This window comes from Pristis pectinata, chromosome 3 (genome assembly GCF_009764475.1).
Source record: "Pristis pectinata isolate sPriPec2 chromosome 3, sPriPec2.1.pri, whole genome shotgun sequence".
NCBI lineage: Eukaryota > Metazoa > Chordata > Chondrichthyes > Rhinopristiformes > Pristidae > Pristis > Pristis pectinata.
Window position 1 is genome coordinate 1,757,264 of NC_067407.1, and position 22,118 is coordinate 1,779,381.

The following is a 22,118-nucleotide window of genomic DNA, read 5'->3' on the forward strand; positions in this document are numbered from 1 at the left end:
TTGCTGTCTGTAAGGAGTTTGTACGCTCTCCCCTTGTCTGCGTGGGTTTCCTCCGGGTGCTCCGGTTTCCTCCCACATTCCAAAGACGTACGGGTTAGGAGCTGTGGACATGCTATGTTGGCACCGGAAGTGTGGCGACACTTGCGGGCTGCCCCCAGAACACTACGCAAAGATGCATTTCACTGTGTGTTTCGATGTATGTGTGACTAATAAAGAAATCTTATCATATTAAATATGAATAAAAGTAACAGGCAGGATAGACAAAGGAGAGTCAGTGGATGTTGTTTACTTGGATTTTCAGAAGGCCTTTGACAAGATGCCACACGAGGCTGCTAAACAAGATAGGAGCCCGTGGTATTACAGGAAAGGTACTAGCAATTATCCGAACAACATGACCGCTCCATCTTAGTTGGTTCTTGATAACGTAGGCTTCAATGCTTGTTGTTTTTGCTTCACTTAGCACACTGACATTGGTTCTTCTATCTTCCCAGCTGATATTTAAGATATTTCGAAGACAGCGTTGATGGAACTTTTCAAGTGCCTTCAGATGTCTTCAGTATGTTGTCCAAGTTTCTGATGCATACAGGAGTGTTGGGATCACCACTGCTTTGTGCACTAACATTTTAGAGTCTGTTCGGATGTCATGATCATGAAAGACTCTTGTTCAGAGACGGCCAAAAGCTGTTCCAGCGCATTTAAGATGACGAACGTCTGCCGAAACAAATCTTCTACTCCTAGCTTAAAGTAGGCAAACGTAAAAGAGGCAGACAACAGAAGAGATTCAAAGACGTCTTAAAAGCCAACATGAAGGAATGTAACATCGACATCAACAATTGGGAAACCAGTGCTAAGGACAGGAAACTCTGGCAAACCATCATCCGAGAAGGAACAGCAACCTTCGAAGCTGACAGATGTGCAGAATTAGAGAAAAAGAGAAGAAAATGGAAAGAGAGGCAGCCACAACCAAAGCCCGATCTGCCGTCTGGAACTACCTGTCCTGAATGCGGAAGAACTTTCAGAGCCAAGATTGGACTCATAGGCCACTTGAGAGCCCATAAATAGATCAACGGAATGAAGACCATCATCCTCGTCCTCCAGGGATAGCCACGACGACTAGCATGGATAGAAGATTGGCTGACTGGCAGAGGCAAAGAGTGGGAATAAAGGGGACCAGTGACTAGTGGTGTTCCCCAGGGATCAGTGTTGGGTCCGCTACTTTTCACGTTACATGTTAATGATCTGGATGACGGAATTGAGGGCTTTGTGGCCAATTTTGCAGATGATACAAAGATAGGTGCGGGGACAGGTAGTGTTGAGGAAGCAGGGAGTCTGCAGAAGGACTTGGACAGGTTGGGAGAATGGGCAAAGAAGTGGCAGATGGAATACAGCATAGGGAAGTGTACGGTCGTGCACTTTGGTAGAAGGAATAAAGGCGTAGACTACTTACTAAACAGGGAGTGAATTCGGATGTGCAAAGGGACTTGGGAGTCCTAGTGCAGGATTCCCTAAAGGTTAACTGTGTAATGAATTGACCTGCACGAACGGTATGCAAGACAAGTTTTTCACTGTACCTCGGTACAAGTTACAATAATAAACCAATACCAATACTTGCAGGTTGAGTCGGTAGTAAGGAAGGCAAATGCAATGTTAGCATTCATTTCGAGAGGACTGGAATATAAAAGCAAGGATGTAATGCTGAAGCTTTATAAGGCGTTGGTCAGACCACATTTGGAGTATCGTGAGCAGTTTTAAGCCCCATATGTAAAGAAAGATGTGCATTGGAGAGGAGGTTTATGAGAATGATCCCGGGAATGAAAGGGTTAACATATGAGGAGCGTTGGTTAACATATGAGGAGCGTTTACTGGCTCTGGGCCTGTACTCACTGAAGGATGAGGGGGGGGATCTCATTGAAACCTACCGAATATTGAAAGGCCTGGATAGAGTGGATGTGGAGAAGGTGTTTCCAGTAGTGGGAGAGTCTAGGACCAGAGGGCACAGCCTCTGAATAGAAGGACATCCCTTTAGAACAGAGATGAGCAGGAATTTCTTCAGCCAGAGGGTGGTGAATCTGTGGAATTCATTGCCATAGACGGCTGTGGAGGCCAAGTCATTGGGTGTATTTAAAGCAGAGGTTGACAGGTTCTTGATTAGCAAGGGCATGAAAGGTTATGGGGAGAAGGCAGGAGAATGGGGAAATCAGAGATTTAATAGGGAAAAATAAATCAGCCATAATCGAATGGCAGAGCAGACTCGATGGGCCAAATGGCCTAATTCTGCTCCAATGTCTTATGATCTTATGACCATCCACCTTATCTGTGTCCCTCATATTTCTGTAACCCTCTGTAATGTCACCCCTCAGCGTCCTTTGCTCCAGGGAAAACAGTCCCAGACTCTCCTCACAGCTCAAGCCCCCCAGTACCGATAACATCCATGTGAACCTCCTCTGAACCCTCTCTCATTAAATCACATCTTTCCTATAATGTGGCACCAACATCTTGTACAACAGTGCATGACATGCCCATTCCTGTACTCAATGCCACAGCTGATGAAGGCAAACGTGCCATATACGTCCTTCACCATCTGTCTACCTGTGTCACCACCTTGAGGGAGTCATGTACTTGTTCCCCTAGGTCTGGCTGTTCAATAACAAGAGAATGCCGATGCTGAAATCTGGAGCAAATTCTAGAGGAACTCAGCCGGTCAAGCAGCATCTGTGGAGGAAAAGGGATAGTTGACATTTCAGGTTGAGACCCTTCTTCTGGACTAACACTGCTGGAAACTCTGAGTTCCTCCAGCAGTCTGTCAGAAGCTTTGAAGGTGAAGGTTAGAGCTAACCAAAGGGGGCGGTCTACAGCCACAGAAGGGGGAGACCCCCTTCCCCGTCAGTGGCTGTGATTCAAATCCCAGCACAGAGACGGGGTTCAGGGCATTGACTACATTGAAGCTCCATGACTCCCTTGTCCCTCCCCACGTGACCTGCCACCTATTCCCCACCCCTTCCCTTTATTCCATGGTCCATGCCCTCTCCTTCAACCCTTTGCTTCTTCTGCCTATCACCTCTCAGCTTCTTACATCTCCCCATCCCCACCCCACCCCCACCCCCAGCTCCATTCCCAGCCCGTCCCCACCCCAACCCCCACCCCCAGCCCCATCCACACACCCACCCTGACCCCCATCCCCACCCACACCCCTATCCCCAGCCCATCCCCACACACACCCATATCCCACCCCATCCCAACCCCCACCTATAGCCCACCCCAATCTCCACATCCCCACCCCATCCCCACCTATAGCCCACCCCCACCCATATCCCAACCCCATCCCCACCCCCACCTATAGCCCACCCCCACCCATATCCCAACCCCATCCCCACCCCCACCTATAGCCCACCCCAATCCCCACATCCCAACCCCATCCCCACCCCAACCTATAGCCCACCCCCACCCATATCCCAACCCCATCCCCACCCCCACCTATAGCCCACCCCAATCCCCACATCCCAACCCCATCCCCACCCCCACCTATAGCCCACCCCCACCCCCACCCATAGCCCACCCCCACCCCCACCCATAGCCCACCCCAATCCCTACATCCCAACCCCACCCCCATCTATAGCCCACCCCCACCCATATCCCAACCCCATCCCCACCCCCACCCATAGCCCACCCCAGTCCCACATCCCAACCCCACCCCACCTATAGCCCACCCCCACCCCCAGCCCATCCTCACCCCCACCCCCCTCACCTACCTTCCCCCCTTCTCACCTGGACTCACCTATCCCCTGCCAGCCTCTGCTCCACCTCCTCCCCCGACATTCCAGCTTCTCCCCTCTTCCCTTCCAGTCCCGATGAAGGGTCTCGGCCCGAAACGTCGACTGTTTACATCCCTCCACAGATGCTGCCCGACCCGCTGAGCTCCTCCAGCATGTTGAGCGCGTTGCTCCGGATTCCAGCGTCTGCAGAAACTCCGGTGTCTCCGCCTTCGCGTTGCCTGTGAATGCGATCCAGAGGGGCGGGGCTTCTACCCGAGGCTTCCCTTCAGGGGCGGGGCTTTACCCAAGGCTTCCCTTCAGGGGCGGAGCTTCTACCCGAGGCTTCCCTTCAGGGGCGGAGCTTCTACGCGAGGCTTCCCTTCAGGGGCGGGACTTCTACCCGAGGCTTCCCTTCAGGGGCGGGGCTTCTACCCGAGGCTTCCCTTCAGGGGCGGAGCTTCTACCCGAGGCTTCCCTTCAGGGGCGGGGCTTCTACCCAAGGCTTCCCTTCAGGGGCGGAGCTTCTACCCGAGGCTTCCCTTCAGGGGCGGGGCTTCTACCCGAGGCTTCCCTTCAGGGGCGGGACTTCTACCCGAGGCTTCCCTTCAGGGGCGGGGCTTCTACCCGAGGCTTCCCTTCAGGGGCGGGGCTTCTACCCAAGGCTTCCCTTCAGGGGCGTAGCTTCTACCAAAGACTTCCCTTCAGGGGCGTGGCCTGTCCCAAACGTGTTCCCTTCAGGGGCGGGGCTTCTACCCCAGGCTTCCCTTCAGGGGCGGGACTCCCCCCCCGCCGAGACGGCGTCATTCGGGCTGTCAGCAGACGGCCTGAGGCTACGATGTGGCGGCGGGCGGAGGTGAGGCGCAGCCAGGCCTCGGGACGGAGGCCGGAGGCCCCGTTACTGCTCAGGGGCGGCGCTCCCGCTCTGTGAGGCCGTGTCCGCGGGGTCCAGGGCACAACTGAGGGAGCGCCGCACTGTGGGGGGGCGGTGAGGGAGCGCCGCACTGTGGGGGGGCGGTGAGGGAGCGCCGCACTGTGGGGGGGCGGGGAGGGAGCGCCGCACTGTGGCAGGGGCGGTGAGGGAGCGCCGCACTGTGGGGGGGCGGTGAGGGAGCGCCGCACTGTGGCAGGGGCGGTGAGGGAGCGCCGCACTGGGCGAAGGGCGGTGAGGGAGCGCCGCACTGGGCGAAGGGCGGTGAGGGAGCGCCGCACTGGGCGAGGGGCGGTGAGGGAGCGCCGCACTGCGGGAGGGGCGGTAGTGAGGGAGCGCCGCACTGCAGGGGGGTGGTAGTGAGGGAGCGCCGCACTGTGGGAGGGGCTGTAGTGAGGGAGCGCCACACTGCAGGGAGGGGCTGTAGTGAGGGAGCGCCGCACTGTGGGAGGGGCTGTAGTGAGGGAGCGCCGCACTGTGGGAGGGGCTGTAGTGAGGGAGCGCCGCACTGCAGTGGGCGGTAGTGAGGGAGCGCCGCACTGTGGGAGGGGCTGTAGTGAGGGAGCGTCGCACTGTGGGGAGGGGGGTACTGAGGGAGGGTCACACTGGGAGGGTTGGTGCTCAGGGAGCATCGCACTGAGGGAGGGGTGTGAGATGAGTCCCAATCTCTTGTGATCTTTTGACTGTTGGAGTGTAGGAGACTGAGGGGTGATATTACAGAGGTGTATAAAATCAGGAGGGGCATAGATAGGGTGAATGCACTCAGTCTGTTTCCCAAGAACTAGGGGGCACAGGTTTAAGGTGGGAGGGGAGAAATTTAATAGGAACTTGAGGGCAACTTCTTTACCCAGAGGGTGGTCAGTTTATGGAACGAGCTGCCAGAGGAAGTGGTTGAGGCAGGTATATTAACATCATCTAAAGGGATGAAAAACACGAGGAACTCAGCAGGCCAGGCAGCATCCATGGAGAAAAGCAGGCGGTCAACGTTTCAGGTCAGGATCCTCCTTCAAGGAAGGGATTGGGCTATGGGGCGGGGCGGTGTGCAGGGTGGTGTTCAGGTACGAGGATACGAGCTCCGTGGGGCAAGGTGGAGCTTGTATCCTCGTACTTGGACACTGTCCTGTCCCCCCACTCCAATCCCATCCCACCTACGTCCGTGACACATCACAAGCTCTCTAACTCTTCCGTAGCTTGAAGTTCTCCGACATGCGCAACCTCACCTTCACCATGGAGGTCTAGTCCCTATATACCTCCATTCCCCATCATGACAGCCTCACCACCCACCGCTTCTTTCTTGACCAGAGGGGAAGGGAATAGGCAGGTAGTGCAGAGTACCCCTGTGGCCGCTTTGGGGGGGATAACCTACCGGGGAAAATCTGCAGTGACCAGGTCTCTGGCACTGAGCCTGGTTGTGTGATGCAGAAGGGAAGGGGGGAGAAGAGGAGAGCGGTAGTGATAGGGGATTCCATTGTAAGGGGGGGGGGGTAGATAGGAGATTTTGTGGATGTGAAAGAGACTCCTGGATGGTATGTTGCCTCCCGGGTGCAAGGGTCAGAGCATTCTAAAGGGGGAGGGCGAACAGCCAGAAGTCGTGGTAGATATTGGCACCAATCACATGGGTAGGAAAAGAGATGAGGTCCTGAAGAGGGAATATAGGGAGCTAGGTAGGAAGCTGAAAAGCAGGATTGCTGCCTGTGCCACGTGCCAGTGAGGGTAAGTATAGGTTGATTTGGCAGATGAATGTGTGGCTGAGAAATTGATGCAGGGGACAGGGCAGGCATGGTAGTGTAGCGGTTAGCATAACGCTTTACAGCGCCAGCGACCCAGGTTCAAATCCGGCCTCTGTCTGTAAGGAGTTTGTACGTTCGCCCCTGTGTGTCTGCGTGGGTTTCCTCCAGGTGCTCCAGTTTCCTCCCACGTTCCAAAGACATGCAGGTTAGGAGCTGTGGGCATGCTGTGTTGGTGCCGGAAGAGTGGTGACACTTGCGGGCTGCCCCCAGAACACTCTACGCAAAAGATGCATTTCACTGCGTTTCAATGTACATGTGACTAATAAAGAAATCTTATCTCTTCAGATTTGTGGATCATTGGGATCTCTTCTGGGGAAGGAACGACCTGTACAAAAAGGACAGGTTACGCCCAAACTGGAGGGGGACCAATATTTTTGTGGGCAGGTTTGCTAGAGCTGTTGGAGAGGGTTTAAACTGGTTTGGCAGGGGGATGGGAACCAGAGTGATAGGTTAGAGGTTGGTGCATTTATTGTACAAGTAGATGTAGCATGTGGAAAGACTGTGAGAAAAGATAGGCAGTTGAAAGGGCAAAATTGCCGTCAGTTGGATGGGCTGAAGTGTGTCTACTTTAATGTGAGAAGTATCAGGAACAAGGCTGATGAACTTAGAGTGTGGGTAAATACATGGAACTACGACATTGTGGCCATTATAGAGACTTGGCTGTCACAAGGGCAGGAATGGCTTGAGGTCCACGTCCATAGATCCCTCAAGATTGCCGTGCAGGTTGATAGGGTTGTTAAGAAAGCGTATGGTGTGTTTGCTTTCATTAGTCAGGGGATTGGTTAGACCACACTTGGAGTATTGTGTTCAGTTCTAGTGGCCTCATTACAGGAAGGATGTGGAAGCTTTAGAGAGGGTGCAGTGGAGACTTACTAGGATGCCGCCTGGATTGGAGAACATGTCTAATGAGGATAGGTTGAGTGAGCTGGGGCTTTTCTCTTTAGAGAGGAGGATGAGAGGTGACTTGATAGAGGTGTACAAGATGATAAGGGGCATAGATCGAGTGGACAGTCAGAGACTTTTTCCCAGGGCGAAAATGGCTAACACAAGGGGACATAATTTTAAGGTGATTGGAGGAAGGTATAAGGGGGATGTCAGGGGTAAGTTTTTTACACAGAGAATGGTGGGTGCGTGGAATGCACTGCCGGCAGAGGTTGTGGGGGCAGATACATTAGGGCCATTTAAGAGACTCTTAGATAGACACATGAATGATAGAGAAATGGAGGGCTATGTGGGAGGGAAGGGTTAGATAGATCTTAGAGTAGGATAAAATGTTGGCACAACATTGTGGGCCGAAGGGCCTGTACTATGCTGTAATGTTTTAAGATAAGATATCTTTATTACTCACATGTACGTCAAAACACACAGTGAAGTACATCTTTTTGCGTAATGTTCTATGTTTAGAGGGATAAGGGCCAAATGAGGGCAATGGGGTTAGCTTAGGTGGGAATCTTGGTCGGCATGGACCAGTTAGGCCGAAGGGGCTGTTTCCTTGCTGTCTAACTCTATGACTTTATTGCTGGAGGGCTCTCCTATATATTGTCTGGACAATAATTATCCTTTGACCAATATGACTATACTTCCTTTGACTCTATTACCTTGTTCTTTGTGTGAGCTTGTTATATACTAATTAACTGCAATATTTCCAACCATCCTGCACTAGTTGGCACTGTTAAATATCCAATTCGCTGTGAGTTTTCATCTTTCAGTTGACTTTATCTTTCATCTAAATACTGTGTAACAAATAGTTTAAAGACATAAGACCTTTAAACTCTTCAAGTTTGTGTGTAAACAGAATATGTGGCAGAGGGTTGAATCATTCAGGCCAAAGTTCGTGTTGGAATGCGGTAGCTGATCTCAAACAGTGGGTGCAGCCTGTCATTGCTGCAGGCAGTGTTGCCGCCTCACATACCCAGGTTTGATCCTGATCTTTGATCCTGATCTTTGATCCCGTGGTGTCCTCCCACATCCCAAACACACGTAGGTTTGCAGTTGAGGGATAGAATCTAGGGGAAGTTGATGGAAACATGGAATTAGATTTATTATCATTGACTTAGATGGCGTGAAGTGTGTTGGTTTGCAGCAGCAGTACAGTGCAGAGACATCAAATTACTAAAAGTTGCAAAAGTAAAGAGTGCAAAAAGAAAAGGAATAACAGGGCAGTGTTCATGGCTTCGTGGACCATTCAGAAATCTGATGGCGGAGGGGAAGAAGCTGTTCCAGAATTGTTGAATGCAGGCCTTCAGGCTCCTGTACCTCCTCCCTGATGGTAGTAACGAGAAGAGGGCATGTCCTGGATGGTGAGGGTCCTTAGTGATGAATGCCACCTCTTTACGATGTCTTTGATGGTAGAAGGTGGTGTGTCCATGATGGAGCTGGCTGAGTCTACAACCCACTGCAGCCTCTTGCGATCCTGTGTGTTGGAGTGTCCGTACCAGGCTGTGATGCAACCTGTCAGAAAGCTCTCCACTGTACATCCATAGAAATTTGTGAGAGTCTTTGGTGACCTACCAGATCTCAAACTCCTAATAAAGGAGAGCCGCTGGCGTGCCTCTTTGTGATTGCATCAATGTGTTGAGCCCGGGACAGATCCTCTGAGATGTTGACACCCAGGAACTTGAAGCTGCTCACCCTTTCCACCGCTGACCCCTCAATGAGGACTGGTGTGTGTTCTCCCAACTTCCCCTTCCTGAAGTCCACAATCATTTCCTTGGTCTTGCTGACGTTGAGAGCGAGGTTGTTGTTGCGACACCACTCAACCAGCCGATCTATCTCACTCCTGTACACCAGCTCATCGCCATCTGAGATTCTGCCAACAACAATGGTGTCATCGGTGAATTTGTAGATGACACTTGAGCTGTGCTCAGCCCTACAGTCATGAGTGTAGACGGTGTAGAGCAGTGGGGAGAATAGAATGAATTAGTGTACATAGAACACTACAGCACAGTACAGGCCCTTCAGCCCACAATGTTGTGCTGTCATTTTATCCTGCTCTAAGATCTATCAAACCCTTCCCCCCCCCACAGCTCCCCATTTCTCTATCATTCATGTGTCTATCTAAGAGTCTCTTAAATGTCCTTAATGTATCTGCCCTTAGAACCTCTGCTAGCAGTGTGTTCCACATACCCACCACTCTCTGTGTAAAAGAAAACTTACCCCTGACATCCCCCTTATACCTTCCTCCAATCACCTTAAAATTATGTCCCCTCGTGTTAGCCATTATCGTCCAGGGAAAAAGTCTCTGATTTTCCACTCAATCTATGCCTCTTATTATCTTGTACACCTCTATCAGGTCACCTCTCATCTTCCTTCTCTCCAAAAAGAAAAGCCCTAGCTCACTCAATCTATCCTCATAAGACATGCTCTCCAATCCAGGCAGCGTCCTGGTAAATCTCCTCTGTTGTCTACGTGGATTTTAGTAAGGTGTTTGACAAGGTCCCTCATGGGAGGCTCACCCAGAAGATTAAGATGCATGGGATCCACGGTGAGTTGGCCATTTGGAGTCAGAACTGGCTTGCCTGTAAAAGAGGGTAGTGGTTGATGGGACTTACTCTAGTTGGAGATCTGTAACTAGTGGTGTTCCTCAGGGATCCGTACTGGGACCTCTGCTGTTTGTGATGTATATAAATGACCTGGATGAAAACGTACATGGGTGGGTTAGTAAATTTGCAGATGATACGAAGGTTGGTGGTGGTGTTGATAGCATAGAAGACTGGCAAAGGATACAGCAGGACATAGATCAGTTGCAGATATGGGCGGAGAAATGGCAGATGGAGTTCAACCCGGCCAAATATCAAATGTAAAGAGAGAATATGCTGTTAATGGCAAGACCCTTAACAGCGTTGATGAGCAGTGGGATCTTGGGGTCTAAGTTCATAGCTCCCTGAAAGTGGCTACACAGGTTGATAGGGCGGTAAAGACGGTATAGGGCATGCTTGCCTTCATTAGTCAAGGCATTGAGTTCAAAAGTCAGGAAGTTATGCTGCAGCTTTAAAAAACTTTAGTTTGGATGCATCTGGAATATTGCATTCAGTTCTGTTCACCCCATTTAAAGGAAGGAGGCTTTGGAGAGGATGCAGCAAGATGCTGCCTGGATTAGAGGGCATGTGCTATGAGGAGAGATTGGACAAACTTGTGTTGTTCTCTCTGGAGCAGCGGAGGCTGAGGGGAAATCTGATAGAGGTTTATAAGGTTATGAGAGGCACAGATAGAGTAGACAGCCAGTATCTTTTTCCCAGAGTTGAAATGTCTAATACCGGGGGCATGCATTTAAGGTGAGAGGGGGTAAGTTCAAAGAAGATGTGTGGGGCAAGTTTTTTTTAATACAGAGAGTGGTGGGTGCCTGGAATGTGCTGCCTGGGGTGGTGGTGGAGGCAGATATGATAGGGGCATTCAAGAAGCTCTCAGGCACATGGATGTGAGGGAAATGGTAGGATATGGACATTGTGTGGGCAGAAGGATTAGTTTAGTTGGGCATTTTATTACCAATGTAACTGGTTTGGCACAATATTGTGAGTGTATAGAACATACTGCACTCCAAGTCAGCCTCAAGCCCATTATAATTACAGTCAGCCTTGCTTGATCAATGCGTGTGCCTTCCAGAGTTGACTCTGCTTCTTACATCGGGGAAAAATCTGCTGGGTCTTATTGTAGTGAATACTCAAAAATCACAGCATGCAAGCACACTGTGACCTTGACGGATCAGTGAGTCCATGCCTGAGTATCTCGGGCAGCTTGGCGTGACATCAGTGGGGAGGAGTGGGGATGGGGATGGTGTGGCCAGATGCTCTGAACATGTATTTTCCTTCATCTCCTTGACAGCTTTTCCTACAGCTACAGTGGCTGCCATTGAGCTGCTTCTGGATCTGACTCACTCATACTTGTATCGACACAGGAGGAGGCCATTCAGCCCTTTGGTTCCATGCCAGTTCCTATCAGTACCATTTCCCTCTCTCCTTAATTCCCTGCAGGCTCGCGACTTGTTCTCCCTCACACGTGCCCGTAACTACAGGGGTAATTTACAGCAGCTAATTAACATATCAACAGACACGTCTTTGGGATGTGGGAAGAAACCGGAGCACCCGGGGGAATCCCACATGGTAACAGGGAGAGCGTGCAAACTCCACACAGGCAGCACTGGAGGTCGGGATTGAACCAGCTGCATTGCTGTGGGACCCAACACTGATGCAGTAGTTAGTCTGAGCTGGTGCAGATCAGGTGCTAATGAAGCAGAACTGGAGGGGGAGAGAGGAAGTAGTGATAACTTGTAGGTAAACCTTCCACAGTGATGCAGCTGGTTGAACTGCTGGTCCAATCTGGCTAAATGCAGCACACTCCCAACGCGTTAGGAGTAAGAAAATCCTGCTTCCAGCTGCAGGTCTCTTGGAATACCCATGTTTCCCAATCTCCTGATAATAAAACATGCTGGAAGCAGCAGATCAGTGAGCATCTGTGGAAAGAGAAAAGGTTAATGTTTCAGGTCAGTGACATTCCATCATAACTGGGAAGTGTTAGAGAAGGAATTTTGCTGAGAAGAGGAAGGGTGGAAAGAGGTTCAAGCCCAGCAGAGACTGCCTGACACATTTTTATTGATACTGGCTGAGAGAAGGTGGTGAAAGCATGTTAATTGGAATAAAAACAGAAAACGTTGGAAATGCACAGCAGGTCAGGCAGCATCTGTGGAGAGAGAAACTGAGGTAATGAACTGGGAATGAGAGATTTAAAAAAAACAGGTTTTCAGGAGGGATAGACAGGACAAAGGAAATACCTGTGATAGGGCGAGGCCATGGTTGCTATTGAGATAAGTTCTGGGAGTCATCTGGTCAATGGGATACTGGGGAGGTTAGAGAGTGATGATGCAGACTGCAGGTCAGGAAAAGCGTAAAGTGTAGGTGTACTTGTGTAAACTGCAGGTTAAAGTGTAATGTGTTGTTAATAGCAGGGCAGGCAGTGGGATATGCCCAGCAGGGCAGGGTCTACTCATGAGAAAGAAGAACTGAGACGATATCACAGGTGGATGATTTACAGCAGAAACGGCTGGCTCTGATACCCTCAGAGAACGTGAGTTAGCTAAAGTAGCAAAATTCGACTGACTCTGGAAGGTTCCAAAGTGCTCAGACTGCAACAGTGCAGGAGGCCACAGTCAGTTAGTGGGAATGGGATGGGGAACTAGGGAGCAAAAAACAAGCTGCTGGAGGAGCTCAGTGGGTCGGGCAGCATCTGTGGACGCAAAGGAATAGCCGCGATCCTGCAACAGGTTGGGGGAATTAAGGAGGCAGACAACAGGAAGCTCAGGGACACTCCTGCAGACTGGATGCATAGTGATCACCCAATCTGTGTTCAGGTTCTCCACTGTAGAGGAGACTGCATTGTGAACTAACTTGCAGATGATCTGTCTAGAGAATGTGCAAGTCGAGAAGGAAGAGAGGGGTTACAAAAACAACTGTGAGATGCAAAGCACTGCTTTGTTCCAACATAAGCTTAAGGACTGTATCTGGTTTTCCAACGAGACACGTTACAGTCCCCAGAACACACACTGAAGCAACAATTCCAGACAACCAGCCTTTCCAGTATAGCTGGTTCTGATGTAAGGTCATCAACCTGTAATGTTAACTGAGGCTTTTTTTCTCCCTGGCAATACTTCCTAACCTGCAGTCTGTTATCTGAATTTACTTCATATTTTGAGCATCTGAAATTTTTTTCCTTTTCCAACCTCAGTGTTTCCCTCATGGTCCTCGCATGCAATCAGAGAAATCGTTGAGTTATTTATAGAATCTCACAAATGCTTGAAAGTTAACATGCAGGTACTATAGAACATGGGACAGAACAGCACAGGAACAGGTCCTTCGGCCCACCATGTCTGCATCATACCATGGTGCCAGTCCAACTAATCCCATCAACCTGCACATGGTCTGTATCCTTCCCTCCCCTGCCTGTTCAAAGAGTCGCAGAGCAATACAGCATGGATTCGGCCCAACGAGTCCACACCAACCAAGCTGTCCACCTAGCTAGTCCCAACTTCCTGCATTCGACCCATATCCCTCCATGTACCTATCCAAGTGCTTAAATGATACTATTGTACCACTTCCTGTGGCAGCTCGTTCCATGTACCCACCACCATCTGCATGAAAAAATTGCCCCTTGGGTCTCTTTTAAATCTGTCACCTCTCACCTTAAACTATGCCCCCTAGTTTTGGACTCCCCTACCCTGGGGAAAAGACTGTTACCATCCGCCTTACCTGTGACTGTTCATGTGCCTGTCTAAATGCCTCTTAACTGTTGCGCTCGTATCTGCTTCCACCAGTTTCACTCCTCCACTTGTTTTCCTGTAACTTACTCTCTCTGATGTACCCGAATGTAGGTGAGTGACAGGAGAATCAGAGGGGAGTTATAGCAGCCTATTTACCTACCGATCAGCATGCCCTGGGGATCTGGGAGGACACAAGGGCATCTGGAGGAAGTCCAGGCGGTCACAGGGAGAACGTGCAAACTTCACAGAGACAGCACTCGAGGTCACAATCGAACCTCAGGACTGAAGCTGTGTGGGAGCAGCACTAACTGCACTTCGATGGGACAAGGGAAGGATTACATGGAGTCATTCACCTGCACCACTTGGTTCTAAAATCAGATACTCACAGGGATAGACATGTGATGTTTTTGAAAGCACAGTGACACAGCTAGTACAGCCGCTGCCTCACAGCTCCAGAGACCCGGGTTCGATCCTGACCTCCGGCGCTGTCTGTGTGGAGTGTGCACGTTCTCCCTGTGACTGGTGGGTTTCCCCGGGGTCGTCTGGTTTCCTCCCAAATCCCAAAGACTTGCTGGTTGGTAGGTTAATTGGCTGCTGTAAATTGCCCCCAGGTAAGTGTGAGAATCAGTGGGGAAGGAGGCTGGGGAGAAATTGTTAGGAACATAGGGAGAATAAAATGGGGTGGGGTAGAACTGGTGTAAAAACGGATGCTTGGTGTAACTCTCAGTGAGCCAAAGGGCCTGTTTCCATGCTGTATCTCTCTATGATAACGTGACACACTAACCCCATTTTGTTGAATAGTCAAGACTTAGGCCAGACTGCACAAAAATTATGAATACAACCATTCACAAAAATTGCAATACACCTTCATTCACTACCCCATCCTCCCTGCCAAGAAAAGGGCAAGCAAGCCAGATATGAAACAGTGACAGCTCGCACAAAATGAGGGTTGTCCCACCCTGTACAAATACACAAAACGTTCATGAATGTGGGATTTGTAAATGAGTCCTACGCACCAAAACCAACTGTGGGAATCTCAGCTGACATCCAAGTTTAATGCAGCTCAATTTGAATGAAAGGGCTGTGTTGTGATTTGTATGTCTGTACCGTGCAGCCGTCAGCATGGGGTGTTTCCCCAGGGTAGGGGAGTCCAAAACTAGGGGGCGTAGACTTGGGGTGAGAGGGGAAGATTATGGATTAAAGATTAAGCCAGTATATGGAATGAGCTGCCAGAGGAAGTGGTTGAGATGGGTACAATAGTGCCATTGGAGGGGTGGGGCTTAGAGGGATATGGACCAAATGCAGGAAATTGGGACTCGCTGGGTGGGCACTGTGGTCGGCATGGACTGGTTGGGCCGAAGGGCCTGTATCTGTGCTTTATGACTATCCGAAACCGAGCCAGCCTGGGTGTAGCCCATTAACTGCACACATTTGAGCAGCTGGTAGAGGCAATGTGGTAATGGTTACAATGCACAAAGGTAGCAAAGAAATCACCACATTCCAGTAGGTAATAATGTGCTGCACCACACAGATTTCATAACCTACATTCCATCAGACAGGTTAAGTGCGTGGAAAATGGAATTAAAATAGTCATTGCCCCATTTAGAAATGCAAGACAGCTCCGTTATCCATCTACACTGACAGTGTAGCCTCACAACAGTCAGTGAAGTGAGCAGCGGTTCTTTGGTCAAGACATTTCCCCTAATGATCGAAGTGGATACCCTATCCTGTTACAAGGGTTAGCCCAGAACTACTTGTCCTTTTGGGCAGCACAGAGGTATAACTAGTAGAGCTGCTACCTCGCTGCGCCAGAGACCCAGGTTCAACCCTGACCTTGGGTGCTGTTTGCATGTTCTTCCTGTGGCCATGTTGGTTTCCTCTGGGTGCTCTGGTTTCTTCCCACATCCCAAAGGTTGGTAGGTTAATTGAACATAGAACATAGATCAGTACAGTACAGGAACAGGCCCTTCGCCTTGCAGTGTCTCTGTGCTAACCATGATGCCAATCCAAAATAATCCCTTCTGCGTGTATGTGATCCATATCCCTCCATTCCCGGCCCTTTCATGTCCCTGTCTAAAAGCCTCTTAGCAACAGCTATCATATCCGTTTCCACCGCCTCCCCTGGCAGCACGTTCCAGTCACCTACGTGTGTAAAAAAAAACACCTCGCAATCCTCCTTTAAACTTTCCCCCACTCGTATTAAAGCTCTGCCCTCTAGTATTTGACATTTCCACCCTGGGGGAAAAAAACTGACAATCTACCCTCTCTATGCCTCTCATCATTTTATAAACTTCTATCAGGTCTCCCCTCAGTCTCCGACGCTCCAGAGAAAACAAATCAAGTGTGTCCAACCTCTCCTAGCTAATGCTGTCCAATGCAGGCAGCATCCCTTCTGCACTGTCTTCAGAGTCTCCGCATCCTTCCTGTAATGAGGTGACCAGAACTGTAAACAATTCTCCAAGGGTTTTGTGCGACTGCAACTAGCCTTGCCAACTTTTATAAACAACACTCTGACTGATGAAGGCAAGCACACCGCATGCCTTCGTTACCACCCTATGCTCTTGTGTTGCCACTTTCAGGGAGCTATGGATTTGCACTCTGTACATCAATTCTCCTGAGGATCCTGCCATTTGCTTTATATATTCCTCTTGCATTTGACCTCCTAAAGTGCATCACCTCACACTTGTCCAGATTAAACTCCATCTGTCATTTGTCTGCCCAATTTTCCATATAATCTACTACACTTTTGTTCAAATTATATATATAAGGGTCCCAGCACTACTCCTTGCAGAACACCACTGTTCTCAAACCTCCAGTCAGGAAAAAACATCCCTCCAACACTACTCTGTCTTCTGTGCCCAAGCCAATATTTGTTTCCTTTTACTGAAAGAGAGTTAGATTCTCAGAGGAAGCTGCAAATATATAGGGTTCCAGATTACTGCACACCCTGACCCCGAGAACTGTGGCTGTGCTGTCAGAGCAGGTCAATAGATTGTGGATGCTGAGGAATCGATTGAATGAGTTTGAGAAAGAAAGTTGGGCAGAAGTTCAACCATGAACTTAATGAACAGTGGGTCAGGCTCAAGGGGCCTTGTAAGTTAGTCCCACTCTAGTTATCTTGTCCTTGCTTTGAGGTCCTTGTCTTGTTGGAGCTTTGACATTGGTGTCAACACGTTTAACATTGGTCTCATCTGAAGGAACAGTGATTATAACGATGGAATGATACGTCACAGGTGGTGGGTGCATTCAGTCCATCATGGCTGTGTCAGCTCTTTGAAAGAGCTCTCCAATTATTCCCACAATCCTATCTTTTAAATATACAACAAAACAGCAGTGGGGGAGACCACTCAGCCCCTCAGTACTGTCCCACCATTCAATGTGATCCTGGCTGATCTGCACCAGACCGCATCACCATCGGTTCCCTGATCTTTCAAACATTTATCTCCCTCCTCTTTAAATCCCCCCAGTGATCCAGTCTCCACACCCTCTGGGGCAGAGAATCCCACAGATTCCCCTCCCTCTGTGAGAAGAAGTCCCTACACATCTCAGTTTTAAATGTCCACCCCCTAATCCTGTAACTGTGTCCCCTCGTTCGAGACTCTCCCACTGGTGGAAACATTTCCACATCTCCCCTGTCCTGTCCCTTCAGGAACTTGTATCCTTCCAAAAGATGACGCCACACATTTTAGGCACCAATTTTCCGTTGTTCACAGTATTCTTGGTTTGGAGACTGTGCTGGTTCAATCTGTGCACGTATCTGCAAAAGAAGCTTGCATTGTGCAGCACCTTGAACATAAAAGTTGTCCCAAGACACATCCAAGGAGTGCTTATCAAACAAACTGTTATCCGGTCACATTTTCAGGTGGATGGGGAGAGGCTTGGAGAGGGGTGTTTTTATTTGGTCACAGCCCAGTGTTTTTCTCCCATCCCCAATTGTACTTTGAGCAAAGTGCATTGCTAGGTTATTTCAGAGGGCAATTGATTCATTGCTGGGGATCTGAATAATCTCAAAAACTATCATAGCACCAAATTTCCCTGAAGGATATTAGTGGTCCAGTTTGGACTTTGGTTATTTTTACACCAGTTTTAGTTAATTTACTGCATCAGCCCAAGTATCTGCCTGATGGAAACAGTTTCTTATTTCCTGGAGAGTTGGGCAGAGCGAGGGCAGATGGATGTTAATCCAAACAAGTGTGAGGTAATGCACTTTGGGAAGTCCCATTCTGGTATTGGTTTATTATTGTCACTTGTACCGAGGTACAGTGAAAAACTTGTCTTGCATATCGATCGTACAGGTCAATTCATTACACAGTGCAGTTACATTGAGTCAGTACAGAGTGCATTGATGTTGTACAGGTAAAAACAATAACAGTACAGAGTAAAGTGTCACAGCTACAGAGAAAGTGCAGTGCAGTAAGGTGCAAGGTCACAACAAGGTAGATCATGAGGTCAGAGTCCATCTCATTGTATAGGGGAACTGTTCAATAGTCTTATCACAGTGGGGTAGAAGCTGTCCTTAAGTCTGGTGGTACGTGCCCTCAGGCTCCTGTATCTTCTACCCGATGGAAGAGTAGAGAAGAGAGAATGTCCCGGGTGGGTGGGGTCTTTGATTACGCTGGCTGCTTCACCAAGACAACGAGAGGTAAAGACAGAGTCCAAGGAGGGGAGGCTGGTGTCCGTGATGCACTGGGCTGTGTCCACAACTCTCTGCAGTTTCTTGCGGTCCTGGGCAGGGCTGGTGAAAGGGACATTTGGTATGATTACTTTCATAGGTCGAGGTATTGAGTGGAAGAGTTGGGATGTCATATTGCAGTTGTACAAAACATTGCATAGACTACATTTGGAGTATTGTGTCCAGCTCTGGTCACCACACTACAAGAAGGATGTGGTAGCAACGGAGAGAGTGCAGAAGAGATTCGCCAGGATGTTGCCTGGAATGGAGGGCTTTCCTTATAAGGAGAGATTGGATAGGCCAGGTTTGTTCTCACTGGAACATTGGAGGCTGACGGGTGACCTTACAGAGGTTTATAAAATTGAGTGGTGTAGATAGTCTTTTACCCAGGGCAGGGGAGTCTACAGGGCACAGGTTTAAGGTGGTGGGAGAAATTTAAAGGAGATCTGAGGTGTAAGTTTCTCATACAGAGTGTGTTGAATATCTGGAGGGAGCTGCCAGAGGTAATGGCAGAGACAAATTCAGTTACAACATTTAAAATGCATTTGGACAGGTACTTGGATAAGAAAGTTGTGGAGGGATCCAGGCCTAATGCAGGCAGGTGGGATTAGCATAAATAGACCACGGTCGGCATGGACGGGATGGGCCGAAGGGCCTGTTTCTGTGCTGTTTGCGTCTTTGATTCACATGTCTGTTTTGCATTGAAGTGCAAACTGAGGTTTAATAACTTAATCACTCTGTCGGTGTGGCTGGTCCTAAAGAATAGGAAGGAAGGAGAAGAGAGAGGTTCAGGGAGGGAATTTCAGAGTTATGTCAAAGTTGACAGCAGATTTGCCTACACTACAATGTGTGATGTTACAACGTTGGCTGGAAAGAACTTGGAGACATCCTGAGCTAGAAAAGAGGACCATTGGAATTGATTTATTATTGTCACTTGTACCGTGGTACTGTGGAAAACTTGTCTTGCATACTGGTTGTACAGATCAATTCATTACACAGTGCATTGAGGTAGTACAGGGTAAGACAATACAGAATGCAGAGTTTTAGTGTAACAGCTACAGAGAAATTGTTTGCCTGTACTGCACTAAGGTGCAAGGCCATAATGAGGTAGATTGAGGTCAAGAGTCCATCTTATTGTACTTGGGAACCGTTCAATAGTTTTATAACAGTGGGGTAGAAACTGTCCTTGAGCTTGGTGGTACGTGCTTTCAGGCTTTTGTATCTTCTGCCCGATGGGAGGGGGGAGAAGAGAGAATGTCCAGGGTGGGTGGGGTCTTTGATTATGCTGGCTGCTTTACCGAGGCAGCGAGAGGTATAGACAGTCCATGTAGGGGAGGGTGGTTTCCGTGATGAATGCAATACAATTTCTGCTTGGCTCTTCCAATGGGGTGATCCGTGGTGTAATCCGATTTCTGTTTCGTATTGAAGCGTGCGCTGAGGACCAGTCTCTGTGCTCATTTGCGATGCCAGTCGACCAGCAGCCAGGCTTCTGCTGCTGCATCCAGGACAAACCCGGCGCGACATGGATTCAACTTTGGTAAGTTGTCTTCCAAGTAAGTTAACGTCAGCCGGGTGTGTGGGTACTGAGCAGCCGTGCTCTGCTGCAAACAATAAAGTCGAAAGAGCGCCGGGAGCTGGCCAATTAGTCATCGAGCAATACCGTGTGGATACAGGCCCTTCGGCCCAACCAGTCCATGCCAACCACAGTGCCCACCCAGCTAGTCCTAATTTCCTGCATTCGGCCCATATCCCTCCATGTACCTATCCAAGTGCTTCTTAAATGATACTGTTGTACCTGCCTCACCCACTTCCTCTGGCAGCTCATTCCATACACTCACCACCCTCTGGGTGAAAAAGTCGACCCTCAGGTCCCTTTTAAATCTTTCCCCTCTCACCCTAAACCTATGACCCCTAGTTCTGGCCTCCCCTACCCTGGGGAAAAGACTGTTACCGTCCATCTATGCCTTTCATAATTTTAAACACTTTTATAAGGTTGCCCTTCATTTTCCTATGTTCCAAGGAAAAAGACCAAGCCTCAGAATCAGATTTATTATCACTGACATATATCGTGAAATGTGTTGTTTTGCAGCAGCAGTACAGTGCAAGACATAACTATTACTATAAGTTACAAAAATAAATAGTGCAAAAGAGAAAGAACAAGGTAGTGTTCATGGTTCGTTCAGAAATCTGATGGTGGAGGGGAAGAAGCTGTTCCTGAATCGTTGAGTGTGGATCTTCAGGCTCCTGTACCTCCTCCCTCATGGTTGTAACGAGAAGAGGGCATGTCCTGAATGGTGAGGGTCCTTAGTGATGGATGCCACCTTCTTGAGGCACTGCCTCTTGAAGATGTCCTCGATGGTGGGGAGGTTTGTGCCCGTGATGGAGCTGGCTGAGTCTACAACCCTCTGCAGCTTCTGCATTGGAGCCTCCGTACCAGGCGGCGATGCAACCAGTTAGAACACTCTCCACTGTACATCTGTAGAAATTTGCAAGAGTCTTTGGTGACACACCAAATGTCCTCAAACTCCTAATGAGGTAGAGCCACTGACGTGCCTTCCTCATGATTGCATCAATGTGTTGGGCCCAAGATAGGTCCTTTGAGATGTTGACGCCCAGGAACTTGAAGCTGCTCACCCTTTCCACCGCTGACCCCTCAATGAGGACTGGTGTGGTGTTCTCCTGACTTCCCCTTCCTGAAGTCCACAATCAATTCCTTGGTCTTGCTGACGTTGGGGAGAGAGATTGTTGTTCGACACCACTCAACCATCTGATTCTATCTCACTACTGTATGCCTCCTCATCGCCATCTGAGATTCTACCAACGACAGTGGTGTCATCAGCAAATTTATAGATGGCGTTTGAGCTGTGCCTACCACAACCTCTCCCTATAACTCAGGCAGCTTTCAACAAACTGCACTTGTCGGAGTTGAGCTTGAGCTTTGGACCATATATCTACTGCCACCACTGAGACCTCAGTTCCCACCTCTGCAACATTTCTCCCCACTCTCCCAAGATCTGCTGAAGTCCTCATCTGTGCCCTGGTTACAGTTAGACCTGACTATTCCAGTGCACTCCTGGCCGACATCTTTCATTTTACACTCACGAGTATGCATTCATCCGAAACTCTGCTCCCTGTATCCTAACTTGCACCAAGTCCTGACCACTCATTACGCCTCTGCTGGTTTGGCAAGCCACTATTTTAATATCCCATCCCAGTTTTCAAGACCCTCAGTGTTAGGTTTAAGCAACTCCTGATATCCTCTGGTCCGATAAATTCCCCCGAGATCAGAGTGCTCCTCCACTTCAGAGGCCAGAGGTTGTTTTCATTGCTCCACCAATGGTAGCCAGGCCTTCGCGTTCCCTCTCTAAATCTCTCTGCTTTTCTTTCTTGCCTTATGAGAGGGGATCTTATAGAAAGGTATAAAATGATGAAAGGGATAGATAAGATAGAGGCAGGAAGGTTGTTTCCACTGGTTGGTGAGACTAGAACTAGGGAACATAGCCTCAAGATTCAGGGGAGTAGATTTAGGACGGAGATCAGGAGGAACTGCTTTTCCCAGAGAGCAGTGAATCTGTGGAATTCTCTGCCCAGGGAAACAGTAGAGGCTACCTCATTAAATATATTTAAGACACAGTTGGATAGATTTTTGCATGGTAGGGAATTATGGGGAAAAGGCAGGTAGGTGGATCTGAGTCCATGGCCAGATCAGCCATGATCTTAATGAACG

The 22,118-nt window shown here is 49.2% G+C and overlaps 1 protein-coding gene across 2 annotated transcripts in view; it reads left to right on the top strand.

Annotated features, from left to right (window-relative positions):
- Positions 1–4,517: 4,517 nt before the first annotated feature.
- Positions 4,518–22,118, top strand: part of acadm (acyl-CoA dehydrogenase medium chain) — a 45,751-nt gene continuing 28,150 nt past the window's right edge. The window contains exons 1-2 of one of the 2 annotated variants that reach the window (XM_052011901.1): positions 4,518–4,605; positions 19,820–19,928. In XM_052011901.1, the coding sequence (XP_051867861.1) occupies positions 4,588–4,605; positions 19,820–19,928 (127 nt within the window). In that variant the 5' untranslated portion in view covers positions 4,518–4,587. Of the gene's footprint in view, positions 4,606–5,627; positions 5,673–19,819; positions 19,929–22,118 lie in introns of those variants that run through there. The other variant, XM_052011900.1, reaches the window with a different exon arrangement.